This window comes from Simochromis diagramma, unplaced genomic scaffold (assembly GCF_900408965.1).
Source record: "Simochromis diagramma unplaced genomic scaffold, fSimDia1.1 OVJJ01000304.1, whole genome shotgun sequence".
Taxonomy (NCBI): Eukaryota; Metazoa; Chordata; class Actinopteri; order Cichliformes; family Cichlidae; genus Simochromis; species Simochromis diagramma.
In genome coordinates, this window is record NW_024387030.1 from 5,219,116 (window position 1) to 5,243,770 (window position 24,655).

At 40.0% G+C, this 24,655-nt stretch overlaps 1 protein-coding gene across 6 annotated transcripts; it reads right to left on the reverse strand.

Annotated features, from left to right (window-relative positions):
• Positions 1-178: 178 nt before the first annotated feature.
• Positions 179-24,573, reverse strand: grm1b (glutamate receptor, metabotropic 1b). 6 transcript variants are annotated; one of them, XM_040042471.1, is made up of 12 exons: positions 24,094-24,573; positions 21,300-22,123; positions 18,975-19,224; positions 11,091-11,326; positions 10,784-10,798; positions 10,192-10,203; positions 6,403-6,649; positions 5,233-5,401; positions 4,532-4,658; positions 2,118-3,045; positions 1,972-2,002; positions 1,531-1,645 (listed from the first exon to the last, which is right to left on the reverse strand). In XM_040042471.1, exons 2-11 carry the CDS (start codon positions 22,012-22,014, stop codon positions 1,981-1,983), a joined length of 2,721 nt encoding a protein of 906 aa, XP_039898405.1. In that variant the 5' UTR covers positions 22,015-22,123; positions 24,094-24,573; the 3' UTR covers positions 1,531-1,645; positions 1,972-1,980. The 6 variants fall into 6 exon arrangements, with proteins under 6 accessions (XP_039898400.1, XP_039898401.1, XP_039898402.1 ...); XM_040042466.1 differs by lacking the exon at positions 1,972-2,002 and having other exon boundaries at positions 179-1,645; positions 24,094-24,572; XM_040042469.1 differs by lacking the exon at positions 1,972-2,002 and having other exon boundaries at positions 1,384-1,610.
• Positions 24,574-24,655: the final 82 nt, after the last annotated feature.

Below are 24,655 nucleotides of genomic sequence, written 5' to 3' on the forward strand. Positions count from 1 at the left end.
TAAAACATACAAGTTTAAAACGGGTTCAAATAGCCTCTCAAGACCATATAAATAAGATAAATGTACAAAAGAAAAACAAACGTGGCACTTGAACTTGTCCTCTGCTACATTCAAGGTACAGTGCAATTGTTTGGCAGTACTGTATCCATCAGAGATTCACAATATAATATCTTTTTTCACAATAAAGTTGGCATTTATTAACATTTTACCCTGCACTTCAAGCTTAAGTAGATAGTTTTATAGTTCTGGGCGTGTAACTCTTCTTAGCTGTGAAGATGGATGCCACTTTTATGTCCGTATACTAGATACGAAGCTACTATGAGCAGCTAGAAACATATACGAGAGTGACATTGACCTAGTTTTCTATTTCTCGCCAAGAAAGTCAATGAGGGAGTTTTTTAAAAAAAAAACAACTCTTGCTTTAAACCTCTACGTTTGCCCGACAAAGGACATGACACACAATGTGTCACACAAAACAAATTTTCTTATTATTAAAGTGAATAATTTTATATTAGCTATGCTCATTAAGTTACCTTTAAAGTCCAAAAACTAATCAGATTGATACCTAATCTACATTTATCAAACAATATTTCATAAATATATATATACAGTTATTTTTGTCTCTAAAAGCTTATATTAGAAATTTACAGTATGTCTCACCCTTATCATGTAAAAGCTATTAGGAGTGAAAAATGACTTGACAGACCACAGGATCACTTTTTCCTTATGTAAAATCATATACAACACATAAAAACTTATAGTACAAGCGTTAACATTTAGGGCGTGCCCTCACAGAGTTGAGGAGCTTTGCTTGTAGTCTCTGAGGATGACGGAGGCGTATGTGACATTGGGAGGTGTGCACAAAATCGACTCGGACACTGGCGAGTTGGGAAAGGGGCTTACTAGAGCACCGGTGCAATCACGGAAAGGCGAGGGGGGCATCAGAGCCAGAGAGTCCTCTGTTGCTAATTTGACCTCAACAAAGTCCTCCTCGTCATGAATCTGGGAGTTGTTGTACATGTAGCCGTGGAGAAGGCCAAACTGCTCATTCATTTCCTCCTCTTCTTCCTCCTCTAAAGGGAAGACAGGTTCCTCATCAAATGGGTCGAGCTGCACAGGCAGGACAGGCTCCTGCTGGATGAGGTGAGCCTGATGGTACACTGGCATCCCACCACTGACAGCCTCAGGCATGCTTATCATATCACGGATCTCAGGCATGTCACTGCTGAACTTGCTCACCACCCCCTCCTCTTGCAGGCGGTCCATCATGACATGTTTGGGGGGGATAATGCTATTTTGCTGCAAAGGCTCGGGGGAATAGAGCTCCACTTCCTCGTGCACATCTTTTTTCAGCCCACTGGCAGGCATTTGCCCGTGGGCCACCATAGGGGGAGTGTCAGGGGAGTTATAATGGACAGGGTCACTCTCATCCTCCTCAGCCACATTGTACAAAGTCTTAGTGCTGAGGTCTGAGAATTCCAGGCCCGTGTTATGGTAGGTATTAGTTAAGGGTTTGATGACAGCCATCTGATTGGAACCTGCTTCCTGTCTCTTCACATGCACTGACAGTCTGTGCCACATGTGATCCCCTTTTGGAGGATGTCTTGCACCTGGTTCAGACCATGACACAGACTTTCCATTAGAACTATGAACAAAATAAAGACGGCTGTTACTTCATAGGAACCCAGAAAAGTGGAGACAGAAAGAGCATTTCTGCTTCATGTAAAAAACTAATGTCATTATTTTTATTTGATTTGATTTTTTTTTAAAAATATTGTCAGTATTACAGGGTATCTACAGGTTTTGAATATAACATCTCAAAAGAAACACCTTAAATGCTATTGAAGCCCTGGAGAAACCCTGCATTCTGTATTAGGGATCTAATTTGCCATCCCTTAGCACACAGAGATGCTTGTTTTAATTTTAATAACAGATCAAGGGCTGAACTGGCTGTGTGAATTGGGTACTGACCTATATCCGTCACAGTTTACAACAGGTGTCCCTAGGAAAGTGAATACAGTAAGACATCACGTTCCCTTTGAGAGGGAATTACAGTAAAACCAGCATCCCTGAGGTGCCTCAGGAGCAGGACTCACAGACTCAATTAATGAACCTACCTGCCATTTCCAGTGTTCTTTTTCCTCTTGAACATGTTCAACAGGCTGTTGCTTCGGCAAGCAATTTTACCGTCGCCGACATGCATGCGCACCGCATCGGAGGTGGTGAATGCGCTGCGCACGTTCCTCTCAGGTTTGGCGATAATGATGTACATCTTTGGAGTGAACATGCACCCCAAAGCTACAGTCACGCTGAGGCTCACAGAGAAGGACGTAGTGATGATTTTGTAGTTGCTGCCAAAGTAGATTGGCACAAACGCCAGCCAGATTATACATGTGGTGTACATGGTGAAGGCAATATATTTGGCCTCATTGAAATTTGCAGGGACGTTGCGGGTCTTAAAGGCGTAATAGGTACAGCTCATGATCAGCAGGCCGTTGTAGCCCAGTGGAGCTACAACACCAAGGTTACTGGTGTTGCAGATCAGGAAGACTTCTCTGATGCTGGGGTAAGATTTGACGGGTTCAGGAGGCTCCATGATGATGAGGGTAATTTCCAGTGTGAGCTGGACACTTATCAGGATGAAGGCGATGACCACCTGAGCCCAAGCGCTCATGAACCTCGGCTTCCTCGTGCAAATCTTCTTCTTGCTGCCCGCCAGGATGCGAGCGATGCGATTGGTTTTGGTTACCAGGGCTGAGTAGCACATGGCAGCTGAGAGTCCGACGAGGAGTCTCTGGAGGTAGCAAGAGGCCACGGTGGGTCGAGCGATGAGAGTGAAAGGGCACAGATAGCCCAGGAAGATCCCTGCAAGGATGATGTAACAGAGCTCCCGGCTGGAGGATTTGACCACTGGTGTGTCGCGGTATAAGACAAAGATGAAGGTAACAAATGATGTTACCAGGATGCCCAGACAGGAGAAGACCACCTGGATAATGGACTCTGGATTTCTCCACTCCAGATAGCGTAGAGTGATCGGCTCACAGCCTGTAAAGGGGAAAAACACGGGTTATAAAAACACAGCCACAGTATACTAAAAGCTGGCCAACTCTATACATTTTTTATCCCTTTAGCACCAGCTCTGGGGATATATTCATGATTATTTAGAGAAACGTAGTTAAATAAAGGGTCGTTTTCAATGAAAAGTCTAATATATCAACGTTGTACTGTATGGACACATTAGAAATTAATAAAATCCATCTTTGCCTGAGAAAATACAGTAAGTCTCAAAGTAGGTTTTTAGTTCAACTATAAATAAGCCTCTTTCTACTCAGCCATGGCAAGGCTGGGCTGCAGCCAGCAGAGGAGGGGTGCTGGTGCAGCAGGACAAAATAACTAACTGCTTTTTCATGGATCCAAATAAGCTCGCCTCTCTGCCTCATGCTGAGAACACACTTTGAATGTCTAATTCATGTTGTGTTATTTATTTATTGTACAATGCCAAGAGGTAGGGTTAGAAGAGTGCACAAGAATATTTTATATCCTTCTTTGTGCTACGCATTATGCTGTTTTCATGTGTATCCAAACATCTGTGGCTGTAAAAATAAAAAATGAAACAGCATGGAGGAAGGATGATCCTATTAAGGAAGTGTCTTTGAAAGCCACAGAAGACCTTTGAAAATGGGCCAGAAGAGTGGTAAGTGAACTAGGGCTGCTGTCGGATGAAATGGTGAAGATGATGAATGGCTCTCAGGTGTCATGGGAAAGCAATGAAAATAGGACAGAACAGGTTTGTGAAATAGCGCTGCAAAAATCTTAGCGGGACAGGCTGTACAGGGTGCAGGTAAGAGGAGGAGAAGTAAAAGCTTGGAGGAACTTAACTTTAAAAAAAAACTGCCTCAGATAAGCCAGAAGAAACTCTTCTTATCTCTGCAAGCATCAGTCATGCAGCAGAAACATACCCTGTGGCCACTGAAGCAACCTAAATTCATCTAAATTTAAATGACAAAACTGCAGAGCAGCAAAATTTGCTGTGTGGATCAGATGAATCACTTTGTCCAGGATCTTTTTTTGTATACTGACTGGAGCATTGGTGATTTCAAGAAGCTGGTAGACATTATCTAAAATGCGTTTATTGCATTTATTTACTTTTTAATTGAGAGACCAGAAGATGGTGTTTGTTTGTTTGTGGGTTTTTTTGTTTAAGCTTCAAATTGTGTTTACTAAGATTCCTTTGTGAAATAGGCTATAAAATCACCCCTTTGTTCACTGATTTACTAATATATTGTGTATAATTTTTGTGAAGACTGTTACACACGTCATAGTATATTAGGACCCTTTGAAACATCCAAGTATAACATGTAAAAAACTGACCTTTAGAGGTGTTGGTAGGTTGATTAAATTTCCTTTTCCCTTTTTCCTATTTAACTAATCTCTAAAAAAAAAATCCAGTAGGGTCATGTGCCAGGCCCTGCACAGTATTTAAAGCAGCTAAAGATTTACACAAGCGGATAAGTGAAGAGTGCAAGCAAACCTTCCAGTTCTTTGTCAGGCCACCAGCCCAGGTCACAGGCCTTGCACGTGAACTCATCCTGGACGTACTCATTGTCTTTGCAGGCAGTGCAGATCCAGCAGCAGCTCACCTCTCCCTTCCTTATCACCTGGTTCATAAAACATGCAAGGTAATCAAAAGTAAAAATACTCTTCTAAAATTAACTATATTTATCATGGATGTATTTTGATGTCCAAGGAAGGCCAGATCTACATAAATATTTAAATATTTGTTTTCAACACAGTAAAAACAAAGATAGAAAGGTTCAGCATAGGGAAAAAAGTCAGATTAACAACACCACATGATATGTCACACCATGTCATCATTTATTTGATGAAAACTAAGCAAAAATGCAGAAGCACTGTATAAACCCCATGGTTTAATAGCGTGGAGAGCCGTGTTTATGAAGCAATAACTTGAAGTTATCATTCTTTGCATGGCTTTATAATTCCCTCACATCATTGTGGCAGAAGTTTGACCCACTTTTCTTTACAATGTTACTTCAGTTCATTCAGGTACAATGTTGCCAAGCTAACAATTTATGTGCGAGATGAACAATGTGGGGCCTACTGTGTTTTGTAAAAACTTTACACAAATACCTCATACAAGTGTGACGTAGAGACTGAATAACAAAGATGTAACAGGGATGTTTGATCACAAGATGTACAAGATCCGAGCTTAACCTTGATTTCTCCTTTGGAGCAGGGCTCACTGCAGACAGAGCGGACCATCTCACTGCGGTTCATCTGGATCATGTCATCATCGATACTCAGCATGCCCTCGTGCCAGGAGCCGATGTTGATGTAATCATAAACACTGGTCTCCACATGCTGAAAGTTCATGATCTCATACCTGATTGTGGAAAGAAAGAAATGGCTCAGAGGAAGATCTTTCACCATTGCTGATAGATGTTATGTTTACTGGTATTTCTTAGGTGGATCATACTCACTCAGCATAAAAGAAGTCACTGACCCTTTTACTACATATAATTTGGAGAATATTTAACTTTATCTCAACAGCTTAACCATAAACTTTGTGATTTAATGACATGAACGGACTTACTTAATGCTGTATTTGGCTTACTTACTGGAAGTTGTGTGCTGTTATGATCACGATTGTGCTTTAGATCAGCCAATAATCACCAACCACTTTTCTAGAGATGCCTATTCAACTGCTCACAAAAACATATATCTAATCAGCCGCATCACATGGAAGCAACTCAGTGCATTTAGTCGTGTAGAGAACCTGCTGTTTTTTTTAATAAAGTGATTTAAGTGACTTTGAACCTAGTGTGGCTTGTGGTGCTGGATGAGCTGGTCTGAGTATTTCAGAAACTGCTGATCTACTGGGATTTTCCCACACAACCATGTCTAGGGTTTACAGAGACTGGTCCAAAAAGAGAAATACCCAGTGAGTAAAAAGTCCAACAGTCCACTATACCACCTTTGGGATGTGTTGGAATGGGAGATTCTCATTGTAGAAGTACAGAAAATCTGCAGCAACTGTGTGATAATATTGTGTCAACATGGACCAAAATCTGGCCCAACCCACTAGCAAGGTGTACCCTGGTTAATGGTGTGTCTTGCTAGTGGGTAAAATATCGTAGTGCCTCAATTTACATTTATCAGCAGTTTTTAAAACATTACATTTATCCCGGTTTTAATCACCTTCTCACTTGTTCTCTGTTACTGAATAGTGAATATATTGGATTTTTTCCTTTTAAGCACTGGTGGTTCACTGCCCTCCGCTGGGTGAAATTGAAGGTCAGTTAATGCTGTCTTAATTAAACTACTTTTTCTAAAAATGTCTAAAAAAATTCCTTTCACCTAAAACAATAAGAAAAGTGGGTTTACCTTCCAGGAGAATCGCCGTTCTCATCGAACCATATGTCCTCCCCGGACACGCCTGTGAAGGATGTCTTCAGAAGGAATTCCAGTAAGTGGCTTCCATCAACAGGCTTCATGGCATCACAGAGCCCCACGTGGCCGGGACAAAGGTGAGAGTGCATATCGTGCAGCCCGTGGGCCATCGCATTGATGGCATTGATGACGAAGCCCATCTTGCTGTCTTGCACGTAGTTGTCCTCCAGACTTTCATAACCTGCCCACACATGAGAGAACAGTAAGGATTCATCTTCAAGACAAACATACAGGGAAAGACTTACACGAGGTGCTTTATTGCTGCAAGCAGAAGCATCTTATGTGGTTAAAGTTTACATTTCTACATTTCAGGTATACCTAATATCTTGTCTAGCATGATGTAACATATTACAAAGGAGTGATAGGGTGCTCACAGATTCATTCTTATAACTGCTCTCTAAATTCAGCCAGCAAGCCACATGTATCTTTGCCTCTGTGGGATACTGCTTTAAAAGAACTGGAAGCCTTGGAAGATGGCTTCAAATAATCCTTGTTACCATGGCAAGACTGTTCATTTCTGCAGTCATGAGTCAGGATTCAATTAGAGTTGGCCTAAAACTATAGAAACCACTGAGAATCAGTCTCCTCAAGCAGAAAAACAAACCAACACTTATTTGAATCTTTTCTGTTCTTATTGGGGGTTTTTCTCAGACGAACGGGATGAATGAATGAGACAAAAAATATTTGGAAGCAAACACTGTGTGATGTTCAGACACACCCTATCAGTTCAGTGTAATGCAAGCTAGAAGCAGAGTAGCAGTTTATCAGTTGCATTGTATTAAAGTATAACAAGCTACACCATGCATTCACTGTGTTTTGGTAAAACTGGGAGCCAGGCACAGACCCGTCATAGAGCTAGAGCACTGGCAGGTGAGGTAAAAGAAACACCGATTGTCTTGTTGCATCTGTGAAACCTACGGTCATGTCACTTGTTATTCCCGTGTGTTTGTATATTTTAAAGCAAGATGGTCCTCCCTGAGACTGGTTCTGTTGAATATTTCTTTCTGTTAAAAGGGAGCTTTTCCTTCCCACTGTTGCCAAGTGTTTGTTCATTGGGGGTTATTTATGTGATGCATTTTCTCTTACTGAACTACATTTCCTTCATAGGTGTACACAAAACCAGCGTAACCACACAATGGGGATATCATTTGCGATGCAGACAGCAAAGAACATCTATATTATATCCTGTGATTGCTCCTGAGCATTCATGGAAATGCAGCTGTTAGGAAATGCAGGTAATGTGCCCGTTGAAAACAAAGTCCGAACTTTGTATCCATGTAAGTCTGACACGAGGGTCGGATGATACCAATAGGCTGACACATTGCTGGATAATTTCTACCTGAGAAAAATGCCAGTAAGGAACAAACAAATAAAAAAGCAGAGGCAGAAGTCTCTCACATGTCATTCTTTGAGGCTCAATATTCAGACTGAATTTCTTATATGCAGAGACAATTAAAATTAGTGCTGCAACTGAGGGCTAAGGAAAACAATGCCCTAAATCATCACAAGAAAACAGCAAAAGAAAGCAACATGTTTAGAGTCTGTGCTAATCACAGATAGCATCAATGGTACAAACAGTTCACCAGAACATTTTGGTCTGTACAGCCAAGCAAAGGTCTAAAGATTACTTCAAGCATTTACACCGACCATCAATGTCATACTGTCCAGCTGCCCAAATCATTCCTCGGTCGCCATCTTTTCCAGGACAAAGCCAGATATATATATACATCCACAGGAAGTTGTGGTGTTAACAGGTCTTATCTCCTAACTCTTCAGGCCAGGGCAAGGCTCAGCAGCGAGGGCAGTAATGAGCAACGGAGGAATGCAGGGTGACACTGAGGACAGCATGAGACGCTGAAGCACTACCACCAAAACTTGCTGCACGCAAAACTTTAAAACTACATCCAGAACCTAAGAAAAGTTGCCACTCCTATAATATAACATTTTTCCAAAAGTGCACGAATGACCAATGAGTAATTTAGAAGTCTGAAATCAAGTCTAAAAAGAAATCAAGGTTTGCTTTTGGATATATTAAAATTGAACCTTATTTTAAGCACTGCAGAATTCTTTGTTTTTAAGTGCCATTAATCTTTCATTAGGATTTCAAGCTTGAAAAGCTTTAATCTTCGCATCTATATGTCATAATTGAAGCTGAGATTGTGATAATTAGACAATAGAAATGTACAGTAGAGAAAAAGATGTATTTATTTATTTTATCTATTAGGAATAATGTATTAACAGATACCTATGCCCTTCTAAAAGCAAGTCTCTCTAATCTGCAGCTATGTAGGAACTTGACACTTTTGGGCTAAACTTGAAAGTTTTTCGCCCATTTCCTTGAGTTTAAATTTATACTAATGCAAACATATACTAAAATTGTAAATGGAAAAAGATCCCACTATAATCACACCATGCTGAATATCTGCCACCAGATACCTTTTTATGACACTTTAAGGTGGAAAATTACAGCATGTCTCCTCGGATGGAAACACACTCTATAATATACTGTATGTATTATGTGTACAGTTAAAAAAATGTTAATTGACAATGCAATTCATGTCGTCCACTATTATTAATAGTAGCAGTAGTAGCATTACTGTTACACTGTTGGTTGAAAGTATGTCATTGTTCAATCCCTATGGGTCTTTTACAGATTCAGAAGTAATAGGTTAGGTCGAGTCAGCTAATGTCAGTACTTCTACTAGTTATAGGTTATAAGTCAGGCTCATCAGGCTGTGAGCATCTCTTACTGGCTTGCAGAACATTTAACCTAAAAATCAGGTATGTCAGAGTTTTTGGAAACAACTTATTATTCTTAAGGAGCAGGAATGCAGATGATTGGTGTTTGCCCTGATTTTAGCATTTTATACATTCATTTGTTGCATGTTTTCTCAGCCATACTGTCAGTCTATGCAGTCCGTGAGACAGAATTTATTCTGTCCTATCCCGCGACATTTATAACAGCGTGGTGGCTTTCGCAAGTGTCATCCATTGCTGACGTGTTTGTTGCCACTTGTGTTAAATCACGTAATGATCGCTAAAAAGGACTGCTGGGAAACTCACTGCCTCTGCAAACAAACACATCAACAGTAAATTTAGTTGGGTAGCAGCTGGGTGAGCGTCCGATGGGATCTGCTGGTGATGACCTAGTTTAACAGCTCCTTCGCTTTGACGCTCGCCGCACTCCTCTGAGCTGTGTGAGCTTCAGTCATGATGCAATGATGTCATGATGCGAGCATGCAAGCAGAGGACCTACTGCTGCACGTCGGGATTAGTCGGCTGCATGACAAGTGAACCTTCTCTGTATATTTCATGGATTAAACTGTGCAGAGATAAGAAGAAAATGGATCCCAGCGTATGCATTACCTGCATGTTAACTGCTATTTCTGTGGCTACATGCAATTAAGCGAGTTCCCATCTCACTCAAATGTTATTGGGCTGTTTTATGCGACTGTCTTAAGGCTAGAAAAGGTGGGAAAGCACAAAGTGTGAGCAAACAAGACCCAATTGTTGAGCTTTCAGTGCACAGGAAGAAAAACATCCCAATAGCTTCATATATTAGAGGTCAACTGAGATTAATTGGAAATGTAATAGAAAGAAAAAAGATTATTAGCAATGCATTTACATTTTCCCAGCATGTGATAAAACCTTAATATCAGTCAACCTCTATGTATATTTCCAAAGTGAGGAGCATTATGGTTCCATTAAAAAGTATTCACTCACCATCTTGGAGTTCTACACCAAAATAAATAAATAGATACACATATAAATAAAAATAAAATAAAACAAACAACAACAAAAAAACAAATGTTTGCAGGACAGGACAAATCACTATATCTCGAACTATGCCTATGTGAATAACTGCTATTAAATAATGATGCTTCATAAAAATGAATAAAAGCAGAAATATGCGTCATATATCAAAGAAATCCTTGAAAATAATGTGCAAAGGAAAAAAAAGATGCAATGGCAAAAACAAATTCCCAAAAGTATCTTTATAGCTTAAAGTCAAAAAACGTTTTTTTGATTTTTGCTGCATGCAACATTTTATATTTACGTTTATCAACATGTTCAAATAGGCTCATTTTAAAATAACTGATTTTAAATTTGGGGAGCTTGAGAAACATCTTCATCCCCATAAAACATAAAGCTTAAGATTGAAAACGTAAATATATAGAGGCTTTTATTTTAAAAAGAAAAACATATGAGTGGTGTATAAAACAGTTATGTCTTGGAAACATGCTTGTTGAGCATTGTTTCGAGAAATTAACATATAATGCATTAGCTCTGTTATACGTGAAAGGATTTAGTTTACCTAGATCATCATCCTCTGTAAAGCCAAGTGTCACAGAAATGAACAATATAAAAAAAATATGTGTTACTGGATTGACTTAGAGAGAATTTTACCCTCTGGCAGTCTAATTCATATTTAAATAGCGTGTTCCAGTTTGTGGGGCCCTTTTGGCATCATCCTTTGGGCATTGAACGCATCAGAACAGTTGAAAAAGACAAGCAGATGTAGCACGCTGGCGTAAAAACGGAAACCAGGAATAAAAAAAACCCAAACAAAGCAAAGAAACAGCAGGAAAACATCATAATTGCTTGACGAGTTGTTTAGCTACCTGAGCAGTTCCGTGCATAATTCAAGTTCTCTTGCGGGTGTCCAGGGAGGCGGCACTGAAACCGGTACTGCCAGAACTCTGGAAACCATGGGTTGCGGGTGTTGGTGCTGAGCTTGAGCCTCAGGAAGTAGTCGTCGAATGAGGAGACCTCTTCAGAGTGCAGCTTCACGGTGATGCCTCCCACAGCCTCCTGTTCGTACCCCTCCACCACCTCGACTCGGTCTGCCCATCCATCACTGCAGAGAGAAGGAAGACATTGTAATCATTTCTACTTAAACTAGACACCCACTTGCTGCATTGTATGTCTAAACATTATGTCAGAGCTTAAAGCATTGCAAAATCTTTCCTACTGACCTTTCAAAACCCATAATATTATAAATAAATAATAAATTATATCTCTTTTGTGGGAAAGAGCAGAGAAAGAGAAGGATCTAATCAGAGACAGTTAAATTGATGTAGTTTCCAAAGCTCTGTTATCAAAGGAATATCTTTTGCAACCAACAAAATATCAATACACAACCTAAAACCTGCCAAGCATTCAAACCTAACCCTAAAGGTTATCTCCAGCTACTGCATTTTTATAATTTAATAACAAGTCACACAATATTAGTCATCTGGCAAGACAAAAATAACAAACTGTTTTATGCTGCCGAGCTCCAAAATTCAGCGCACACTAAATCCTGAAGAAAAACAACATCTCCCTTTTGTTTTCCTGACTTTGTTTCCCTTTCAGCCTCCCCGCTGAGGGGCGTGGAGTGCTCGCTGTACTTGCTGAAAGAAGAAGAAGGAAAAAAAAGCCTCAGTCCACAGACACAATCACAAGTCTGGTGAGAATTCGCAGATTAGTACTGCGGCTCTACAATCTGCCCCGGAGAGAAACAAACTCCCACCCAACACGCAGACTCTAGAGCCCTAAGTGTCAAAGCTGGTCATAACTCGTATTTATAGCTTTATACTCAACACTTTGAAAGTCAGTTCAGCATCTGATCCTGTTGCAAAAGGTCATGCAGACAAAAGAGACTTTTGGATGCTCCAGATTTAAATTAGAATAAAAATGAAAACCCCATTTCTCATTCATTTCAGTTTCAAATGTGTTTTATAGCAGCATTATGCAGTGTAGGATCAAGTCCTTGATATATTCATGTGGCATTGTACGTCTCAGCGGGTGAAAATGAAAGCTGAGAAAAGGGAATATGAGAGACTTTAAACTGAATATTCCAGTGATGATTTGACAGAAAAACAGCTTCTTAAAATGCAGCGACACACTGAATGGAAAACAAAACATTACAGATCAGTGACAACCTGAAGAAAAACTTCAACCCTTCAGTCCACCAATCTGGTGGCACATTAGCTGCACAGAGCATTTTGCTGTCATGATTTGGGTCCACTTGCTTGTAAATCAATCCAGCTATTTTAAGAGATTACCTGTATCCTATGATGAAACATGTTTATCCTGATGATGAAAGCAACCTCATGTGATGATGGCACTGAAGATGGTCCACCTAAAAGACCACAGGTGAATACATCTCTTGACGCTCTGCGGTTGAATACAGACCAAGCCGGGGAGTGGGCGATATATTCATCTACATGCTGCAGACAGCTTCCTCCCATACACAGAGAAACAGCTGCAAGGTCAAGATCACCTTCTCTGATTTCTCAAGTGCATTTAACCCAATTCTTCTTCTACTGAGACGATGATTTGTGAAGTAGTCTTGGAGGAATCATCTGCTTCTACATGTGAATAAGATCAGAGAGGTGGTGATCAAAAAACGATGACCCGTGTCTAACTTGTGACAGGATTTTGATGTGATGGAGAAGAACAAGTAACCGGGTGTCCACATCTACAGCGGGCTGAATTGGAAGACCAATACAGGCTGTGAACACAGAGGTGATGAACAGGCTCTATTTCCTGAGGAAGCTGAGACATGTGCAGCGAAATGCTGGAGATCTGTGACGAAGGCAGTTTGCTTTGCTGTGGTCTGCTGGGGGAGCAGCATCGGAGCTGGGTCTGGGATTGGCTGCAAACTGGACACTTTTGAAGCTGTGCTGGGGAGAAAGTCACTAACAAACAGTTACTCATCATGGAGAATCATTTCCAGCCTCTGGATTCATTACTGGACAGGCAGAGAAGCACCTTCTCTAACAGACTGATTCAGCTCTGCTGCACAAGGACAGATACAGGAGCTCTTTCTCACAATACAACAAATATAACTGGAAATATGGAACAAATAACATATTTATTGTTCTCATTCATTTAGCTATTGGGTCAAAGCTTGGGTCACTGGATAGTTTGATAATAATAATGTGCTATCAACACATTTAAATCCAGCTGAGCACCTGTGGGAGATTTTGGACTATCATGAAAACAGTAAATGAGGAAAGACAGAACTCCAGCAGGCTTACAGATTTTGAGATTCACTGCTAAAGTGTGCCAAAGCTGTTCTAGTTTTGTCCAACACCTTATTAAGAAATGTATTTTGGTGTCTTATCATTATCATTATTATTATTATTATTATTATTATTATTAGTAGTAGTAGTAGTAGTATTACCTGCCTTTACATATGTTTGGTACTAACTCAAAGTTGCAAATTTCCAATATTCTTGCAAGTTATAAAAACAAAATAAAAAGATAAATATCTGCAACACTTTTCTGTTGTTGATGAGAATCGTAGCCTCGGTTTCCTGCTCTTAGCCCAGCTTGCGTGGTTTTCTGCTGCTGTAATCCATCTCCTTCAAGGAGATACATATTCTGCATTCAGAGATGCTCTTCTGAAGACTTCATCTGACACCACAAACCAATCACTAAATCCCGTTTCCCCCATTCTGATGTTTAATTTGAACTTCAGCAGGTCGTCAGCTCATCAGTTTTGGAGAGTAACACCATGTGGAGGTGTGGTCCCTGGCTCAGCTGCAGGGGAGGAGTGGAGCAGTGAGTTCAAGGGGGAAGCGCTGGGAGGCAGGTGAGGTGACAGGTAATGGCGTTTGACTGATGACAGGCTCTGTTTCTTTTATAGTGAAGGAAGAGATGAGCGGGAGAGACTGAAATCTGGACTGAGACTGTTTTCTTGTTGTGTAACTGTTAATAAAAGTGAAAATAGTGAGCACAACCATTGCGTGTGTTGTGTGCCTGTACACATGGCCTTAAAAGATGAAACAATAAGAAGAGGGCTTTAACATTTAAACAGACATTTAAATCTGGTCCAAAACAATTAAATACCCTTCAAAACAGAATATTTAAAAATATTGTATATATTACACAAACCCATCCACAGGACAAAAATAGCACTTTCCAGACTTCTACAACCCACATTTTGTTTAAGAAGCGAAAGCCAGCAGCATCTTTGGCTTGGCTGGTGCTTCAAAAATAAATTGACAATGGTTGTCCAGCGTGACAGTATCAACAGTACCTGGCCATCTGCTTCTCAGCATCACACTACCCCCAGTCCAACACTCTGGGTGCCAAAAACCTACAGCTCTGACGTCAACACACGCACATACTGTACAGACTTCTAACACAAGTCTGAGCTCACACGTCTGTGAATCATTTAATTTGGGGCACAGTGGCGTTATTAGAAAAACTATGAATGTAGAGCCAAACTGTTTTTTTAATGAAATCATTTATTTGATCACTAGTCAAACATTGCAATCTAAATCATAAAATTGATATTTTCTATGAATTCCAACACAATGGGGGCTTCACTGGAGAGTTGATCAAACGAGTTGTTTGTTGTTTGTGATGTGTGGGTTCTGCAGTGTGAGAACAGCCATCTCTTTCATCCTCCACACAGCAGAAGATGGATGGCTGATGACCAGCACCTCAGGCATTTCGATTTGCCCACTGCACAGGCCTGCGTGTGTTCACTTACTGCATTGCTCTAAAAAACATTTTCCTTTTTCAGTAGTCTCCTTGACCCAGAAAACACACACGTGTGCACGCACAGACACGCACACTGCTCTACCAAACTCACGCCCTCCTTATCTTCAGTGTAGACTTTCACAGCAGTGCAAATTTAAGTAGAAGGGGTGAGAGCGAGTTTAGGCTTTAATGTGTCCTATTTTTTTTAACTTTATGCACCTATTCCATCATTTGGGTCGCAAGTAAATCGGGTTGACTCCTTTGAATCTAAACATTAATAAACCACTCTTGGCAAATCAGCCGTAGCTGGTTTTTAGCGTTGGTTCTACAACAACTGCTAACTGGACTTAAGGTGAACTGAGGCTCCACAAAAAGGGAATGCCTGGTATATGTGCTGATATAAGCTTTGATGTTCACTACTCCACTTTCCCCAGCTTATGCTGGAGGTGCTGTCCCATATTAGCCCATCCCTCCTGTGATCTGACAGGGAGCGTGAATGCATTATTCATTACCGAGCCAGACTCAAAGCATCTTCTTGCTTTCAGGGGAACTCTGCTACCGTTAGGAAAGGAAGAATATTTTGCTTCATATGAACTTTTTGTATATAATCCATTCTGAGTACAACTGAGTGTCACAACATGGAATTCAGCATTCATATTTCAGTCAGCAGAGTGTCATTTTTCTATGTTTAGCATTTAGTAGAAGATGAAGGGCTCCTGAAAGGATCTTCTAGTAAGATGCCTAACATCTTTTCTCTAAAAGGTAAAACATTAACACTAAATTTAATCTTTAAACGTGTTGTGGAAGAATAGTTGTTAAATATTTGGAAACTGCTAATCCTTATCTTGACTGACAGCGTGTGAATGCTGCAGAAGAGCTACTAAATGATCCCAAGTGCCAAAAAAAAAAGCAGAGCTGGAGCAAGATGGCATTTACAGCAGTACAAATTTCCCCATTTGTACACACTGCACAGGTGTTATTTTTAGATGGAAATCGCCCGTTTAAATTGCATTAGGGTTTGGAGTTGTGCATAATTTATGACATAACCACTATGAGTGAAAGATGGGTGCCATTTGTTGTACCATATTTCATTCATATAAATTTTATAGTGAGTTATGGGCACTCCTTGATAACCAAGGTAACTAGGCAGCACTGATGGTAGCTGATAGCTCCCTAGACCCGTCCTCCAAATATGGTCATGGGTCACGTCGGCTTCAAAAGCAAGTCCACAAACTGATGGCTAAAACATACTGGCATCTTTTGTAAAGGTCCATGTGTGCAGATATACCTTGGTTTGATAATATTTGGTCAATAATGTGGCACAAGCACCTCAGGTTATTGAAAAATGTCAAGTTTTGAGATATAAAACACAGCTAGTTTCAATATGCCTGTTGGGAGGATAAATTAAAACCCCATTTCTAGAAATGTTGGGACGTTGTGCAAAATGTAATTAACAGAATGCAATGATCTACAGAGCTCATAAATCCATATTTTGCTCACGTCGAACATGGAACATTAAACATTTAAACTGAGGCATTGTCAAATGTTGGGATGGGGGCAACAAAACACTGAACAAGTAAGAGGGAATTAAAAAAACAGCTAAAGGTGCATTTGGCAACTAATTGGGTTAATTGGCATCAGATCAGTAATAAAATAAGGTATTTAAAAAAGAGCATCTCAGAGAGGTGGCATTTCCTAATATCAAAGATTAGCAGAGAACCACCTGTGTGCAACAAAACTGGGTCTTTTGTTTAAGAGTAATGTTCCTCAACATAGAATTATGAAGACTTTGAATATTTCCACATTTACAGTACATAATTTCATCAAATGATTCAGAGAATCTGGAGAAATTGCTGTGTTCTTCTTCTGGACTAAAGAGGAATGAGACCATCTGGATTATAATCAGTGCTCAGTTTGGGGCCTGTGTCTCTGATGGTATGTGGGAGCATCAGAATCAGAATGCTTTATTAATCCTTGAGGAAATTATGTGATTACGAAACTAAATTAAATAACACAATATATTTGTGTGTGTGCATGAGCAATTAATGATTTGACAAAAGCCTTATAACTTTGAAACTATGATTCGTAAAAGTGTCACATATATAAAGATTTCAAATAATATGTCAAATTTGACCTTTGACCTCCTCTTTACGGTCAGTAGATGTATCTGAAGGTCAAGGCATTACTATAATAGTTATATAGAGCTATTTATAACTGTTTCTTACTGCCATTGTTTATATTGGCAACATATCAATAGTGATGTATAGGGAGTCGATACATCACGCTATTTTGTATATTACAGTAGCAAGTTATAACCAATTAAATAACAATTTGAATACATGTACAATGTTTCTGAATAAGTAAACTGCAGCACAAATGTCTTAAAGTATATTTAAAAACAAACAAACAAGGAAAACAAAATAAATATATACAAAATATAGTAGTAGTCCCTTAAATGTAAATACTGCCCAGAGCATGAGCTGCCTTGGGGGAGGTTTGCTTTCTCTGAGTGCATCTTGTCTGAGATATGTTGCAGCCATCAAATTCAAAACTGACATAATTTTTTTCTTTAAATGCCACACTCTCATACCCTTTCACTGAACATAGGGGCCCCCCAGGGATGTGTGCTTAGCCCTCTTCTTTATTCCCTCTACACCGCGGACTGCACGGCCAGATACCCCACTAACTCCATTGTGAAGTTCGCTGACGACACAGTGGTGGTAGGACTCATCTCCGGGAATGACGAGAGGGCCTACCGAAGCGAGGTGGACGGATTAGCAAAGTGGTGTGTGGCAACCACCTCTCCATGAATATCAGCAAAACAAAGGAGATGGTGATTGATTTTAGGAGACAGAGAGGCGAGAAAACTCACACCCCAATTCAGATCAATGGAAACCCTGTGGAGAAAGTCTCTAATTTTAAATACCTCGGTGTTTATATCAACGAGGACCTTATTTGGAACACACATACGGACTTCCTCATCAGCAAAGGCAGACAGCGCCTCTATCATCTGAGGCGTTTAAAGAGGTTTAAGATCTCCAAGAACATCCAGAGGAGATTCTACACCGGGGTCATTGAGAGCATCCTGTGTAATAACATCACGGTGTGGTACGGGAACTGCACAGTACAGCAACAGAAAGCCCTGCAGAGGGTCGTGCGCACAGCTGAACGCACTATGGGAACATCTTTACCAACACTGCAGGACATCTACGCTGAAAGGTGCAGATCCCGGGCCATCTGGATCACTAAAGACTCCAGCCATCCCGCTTACAAACTGTTCAGGCCACTGAGGTCAGGGAAACGCCTCTGTAGCCTGAAAACAAGAACTGAAAGGTTCAGGAGGAGTTTTTACCCACAAACAGTGAGACTCCTCAATCAAAACACAAATCGGACAACATGATGGACAATTCCATACACAGTATATAATTTTCCTTTGAGTTTTATCCTTATTTTTATTTGTATTTATCATTTACATCTGTATTTATGTAAATACGTACACTATAGCTCTTAACTATTACATCGTAATATTTTTGCACGATATTATACATTTTTATACTTTTATATAGATATTTTTTTAGTAAGATGCACAGTCGGGGGGGAGTACTTTTTAGCCGGAAAAAACATTTCACTGTGTGTTGTACCAGTTATAACTACATGTGACAAATAAATAAAGAATTGAATTGAATAGAATTGAATTTTTGTCATTTTAAACAGTTAATATTTTCTACACTCAATTCTGGATTAAATATGAGTTAAAGAGATTTCCTAATCATCCAGCATCCTAACATTTTTGGGATTGGAATCAGCATTATTAACACAAAGGCCATTACTCTATCTGACATACAAATATGCCTCCTATTTATTTAAACTGATATACTGACTGATTTTTGTGGATATATAAAAATACAGCTACTTTTGAAAAGCATCAGCAAGAAAGATTTTCTTCTCGTCATTGTTGTTCTTTTATTCCAAAGAGCACCGCGACTGACAAACCTAAAAGCCCTGTGGGAAAACATTCTCCAACAAACCTGCCAATTAGGAGGAACTCTCCGGCTACTCCGAGCCGTCTCATAGCCATGAGAAGCCCTCGGACTGTCATGCCTTCACAGAAGCAGACAACAACTCTGGCTTTAGGCAGACGCTCCCGCAGCTTTCTCAGCAGCCTGTCGAAGTGCTTCTCCCCAGCATTGCTGTAAATCTTGTCAGAATGGGCGATGCAAAGGCCTTCCTGCGAGGCAAGCTCTTTGAATACTTCCATCCCACTCTCCCCATAGTTACCTGAGAAAGATAAAAGGAGCTGTCAGTTTGGCTCATTCACAAGAAAATGTAAAGGGTTCTCATTCATAAGTTCATTCTGTCATGTTTTATTCTATAAGATGTTCTTTAAAGGAAATAATCCAGAGGGAAAATTATCGAAAAACTCTTCTTTTAACATTTAAATAGTTCACTGTGTCCCCAGACCTCTTGCTGTGGAATCAAGAGCAGTGCAACTAGAGCAAATGGACCAACCGTGACCTCAAGAGTAGTATCAGAGGATGAGCACTCATCTTGTCACTCGTCTTGTCATTTTTAGGTTGTCCGTCCAGATGTTCGCAGTCATTCAGCTGCAGCATCACTCATAAATCCAATAAACAGGCTGTAATCTAGCTTCCTCTGTAACATCTAACACCTACTGCTCATATTTAATTCATTACAGAATGACAAACAGGTATTCATTTCTGTAAACAAGGAAGGTTTGCCAGGTTTTTGTTTTGATTTAGCAGATGGTTTTAAACTTGTTTTCATATTCCATCAGTTAAAACTGATTTGCAACAGCTTCCGTAACCATGTCTCGGGTATAAAAACTGTGGGAGGAAACGTAATTAGAATCTGATTATAAAAACATGCCTGGAAAAAATGACTTTGGGATGACTGTTGTGTTTTGAGCAAGTGTTGTACAAAAATGATAGTTTATGCCTCAAATGATCTTTAAGGCATGAAAACAAATGGTATAATTACCATAAAGAGACCTCACTTCTCCTCTGAAATTGCCCACCACTTGAACGAATGTGGATTAGTCACACAAAACAGGCTTTAATTATGTCTGCAGCCACCTGCTGTTGGAACAGCAGTACATAAGCCATACTTAAACTGAGCACAGCCACTTCATTAGTTACACCTTGGTAGTATTCCATTGAACCCCCTTTTTCCTTTCAGAACTGCTTTTAGTTTTCGTGAGAGTGTCATGAAATAGCTGCAGATTTGTGGACCACACATCTGCGATGTGAGCCGTTCCACCACATCCCAAAGACACACTACTGGTTTGAGATCTGGTGACTATGGAGGCCATCTGAGTACAGTAAAATCACTGTGATGTTCAAGAAACCACTGATGATCTGAGCTTTGTGGCATCGCCCTGCTGCAGGACCATGTCATGGTGTTTAAATGATGCACAGTGGGTGCTAAGGGGGGCAACGTCTCCATACCATAGCATACCATACCATACCACCAGCCTGGACTGTTAATACAAGGCAGGATGGATTCATGATTTTGTGGTGTTTAGCCAAATTCTGAGCCTACCATCTGAACGTAGTAGCACATGTCAACACTTATCAGAACAGGCAACATTTTTCCAATCTTCTATAACCCAATTTTGGAAAGTCTAGGGGAACTACAGCCATCCCTGTTCAAAGGCAACACAAATAACACCCAGTGTGACCTTCCGCTGCAGCCCATCTGCTTTAAGGTTTAGGGATGCTCTTCTGCATACCTTGGTTGTAATGAGTGGTTATTTCACCTTTAAATCAGCTTTCTTACCCATTCTGATAGTTCTTTTGAGCTCTAGCATGTCATCATGATCATCTCTGAATTGACATTTGTGTTAAGGAGTAGTTGAATAGGTGTGCCTAATGAAATGAGTTTCTTATAAAATACATTAGGTCAACAGAAACAACAGACACTATTAATATAGAATCGCATTTTTGCAAATGAAGGTCAGTTTACCTGTCAAATTGAATCGTACTCAGCTAGTCAGTAAAAACATTTTTGGAGAGTTTTCAAGCTTGCAAAACCTGCCAAAATGATGTCAAATGATTTAATCTAGAACTTCTGTAGGTCTAGATGAATCTAGATTTCATGAAACTGCACTCGAAACAGTGTATTAGAAGGTCTGTATCACACACTGGAGATGTAGGGTTTCAACAGTGTGTGTTTTCAAACACAGGAAGCCATGAAGGGGCTTTTTTAAAAAGCTAATGAGTGGCATTATAGGTAATGTAGGAGTCTAATAAGCTAGGTTCTTATTAGACTACTGTACTGTTTGAGTTTAGAGTGCTGTGTTGTGAGCCCCCAGCTGATAAAGAAAAGTGTCTTACCCTCTGTGTGAACGGCTGACACATAGGTCCAGTTGTATCGTTTGACAATGTCCACCAGGGCTCTGGCTTGAAGAGTATCTGAGGGTACAACCCTGAGGAAGTACTTGAACAGTGTCTTGTCACTGAGGTCAATACTAGTTGCAGAATAAGCGATCTGCGGGATGTTGAATAGCTGCAGAAGGTTTTGCACCTGAATGGCAACAGAACTGGAGCCCGGCCCAATGACTCCAACGATGGGCTTCTTGGTCGGTGGTGGCTGACTGGAAGGCGCCCCTTCAATGCACCACCTGGAGCCGTCGCTCTCATCCCGGATGGAGATGAGAGAGTCTCGTATGAATTCGATGCTCTGCTCCAGAGCCACCGAGGAATGCCAGCAGGAGTCTCTGATCTCACATCCAAGGGTAATGTTGGGTAACAGATTTGGGTCCGAGTTAATCCGATCCAAAGTGTGGAACATGGCCTCCACCCTTTGGATGCCGTACTGCTCGCGGACCTCTCCACATTTCCTCTCCGCCACCTTCTCAGCTGATGGTTGGTGGTGAACAGAGAAAAGGGCTCCAATTATAATATCCCCGTCCATCCTCGCCACCAGGCGAGAGGCAGAACTTGGCACCACCGACCTCTCATACTTTCCTCTGGACAAACCGAATGCCTCGAACAGTAAAAAAGGTAAATATAAAATGCTTACGACAGTCAGGTAAATCATATTCGACATCGTGCCAGAGGTGCTGAATGTAGAATCATGTCCACTTGGCCATAATACAGGGCCATCAATCCTCTACGAGCAAATTAAACTCATCTGCTTCTTCTTCAGTGTTTCCACCCTGCAAATGAGACATGGAGCGTTAATTCTTGCTTTATAATACATTTATTACATTGACAAATCTAAATAATTCAACACATGTATTTCAGAAATCTGTAGGAGAAAAAATACTTGCAGATCAATCATCTTTCATCCAATCACACCATAGCTAAAAATGTAAAAATATACAGGAGATCCAACCAGGCAAATACTTTTTGGGAGGGAATAAGTACATATCTAAAGACACAGAGCTATTTGAAAACTGAGAATGCTCAAATTCTAGCACCACGGACAGCTGCCACTGTCCTAGTTGAGGATCTCAACTGATTCTACATTTATACCTTTGACTGCTTGTTGAGCTTCTACCTCGGGTTCATTCCTCATATCTGATGCCATTTCAAAGTGGAGACGTGACAAAAATAAGAGCAAAGCTCAGGATATTACGCTATAACAATATTGTCTGTATTCTCCCCATTACTAGTCTCATCTCTATTAATTAAAAGTGTGTGAAATCTAACTTGACTTTTCTCCAAATGTATTTCATGGGGTTAATAAACATGTATAATCTGAAAAATTGCATGACCACATTTGAAGTAGTATGCATAAATACATTTTATAGTAAACATTTTTTAATGAAATTTGGTCCAATTTTTAAATGATGTAACTTTATGATTTAATACCCTGCAATCGACAATAAATATATGTACAACATTGCATATTCCCATCATTAATTGAGAACTGAGAAGATAAAGGCTGCATAATTATGCTGCCCTATTTAACCTTATGTCTAAATCATCCTTAACTGACCTGTTTAAGAAGTTACAATCCTGTAATTCAGCTAGAGACCTCTTCAGTCATTGATAAAGACCCCTGTGGGATCATTTGGATGATGAAATATCCTTTTCACACTTACTGCTCTCTTACTTCATATTAAAAGTGTCAAGTTAGTGTCAGTTTCAGGACAAAATGCTTGCTTAATGCTCTCAACAGCTTTAAAATCCATCATGATTATCAAAAAATGAAATAATGAGTGCTATATTTTGAACTTATTAACATTTAAAGCCCATTCGTTCTACATTTTCTTCTGAATAGTTGGTTGGATTTTCTGACATTTAGTGGGTTTAGATGCAAAAACAGAAGTGAATGAACATTTAAAACTATCACAACCTGCATGTTATTGTGTGTGCACTCCATTACTGCTTTGTACAGTAACAAGTAAGGGCAGTTTTATGTTTAAGTCAGTCATTACTCATGCCACGGACAACAAGCTAGTTACAAAAGGGGTTTTAATATGTTTAACAACTGTATGATCTAAATTACAAGAAAATATCAGTTCACACCATGTTGTGTTTCACTATATCAGTGAACCAATTGAAATCATGGAACATGGAACTGCTGATGAAATAGTCATGTCTGGATCTTGTACAAAATACAGTATATTATTTTCTTTAAGTCATGTGAGTAGAGGGCCAGTGTTCAGTCAATTCAGGGAATCAACTTCATGCAAAGACTTCAAGTATTAAAAATGAATTAATGTCTATTAATATCCATCATGAATAAAGCTATGCAACAGTAATGAAAAAAATTTAAAGTATTCTGATTTAATATTTTTTGGGTAACTGAATTGAGCGAAGATCAATGTGGACATGGTAATTATTTTAAAAAAAAATCTTTGATACATGTGGTTGTTTTCTACAGTTGAGCGAAGTTAAGTGAGTAAAAGAAGCCTTTGGAAAAATAAGTATTGGCCTATTTTGACAAAAAATAAATAAAAATAAAAATCAAAAATCACTATGGCTTGAGCCAGAAATGAGCCATCTCAAACAGCACACATAATGACTCTGCCTAAATACTCTTTATTATCGTTTAGCAGCTGTCTCCAGGTCCTCAGCTGCAGCTATAAAACGGTGTCATTCACAGGTCATAACATGCAACATCATCAGCTGCATGCACATGCATGTTTAACAGTCTTAAAGACGTGATTTCACCTACCTGAACCAGGTAAGGACATAACCGGGACATAGTGGGTCCGTGTCTCCTCTGAAGCCGCCGGTCTGGACTCTTCTGCCTCCGAAACACGGTGGGACTCTTCCTCCCTCCCTTCCTCCCTCTCTCCCTCTCTGCACTGGTGATAAGATGCTCCCTTCTTCTCCTCTTGCTCACTGCATTTTTAAATCGGGTCAAACTCACTGCAGTGTCCCTGATTTAAAACCAGAGTTCATGCACATCACGAGGGTCAGTGATGCGTCGATTGATAACATTCTGGAAGAGATCGGGGTGAGAGTGAGGCTCCTGAGAAGCATATTTTAAAATAAATAAATAAGTCGGGGATAGATAGCGATTTGACAAGCTTCCATTAAAACCCCCTGGACCAAATCAGCGCAACGTAAGAGACTGTTTATAGGCAGTCACTTACTTTATGCAAACTTCAAAGAGACTCGTCAAACTTCAATTTAATTTTTCCCTCCTGCGTTGTGTCTGACACGGACAGATGTGATGTACTTGTTATTCACTGCTGCAGCTGTCAAAAGAGAGCGGGCTCTGCTGCCACCTT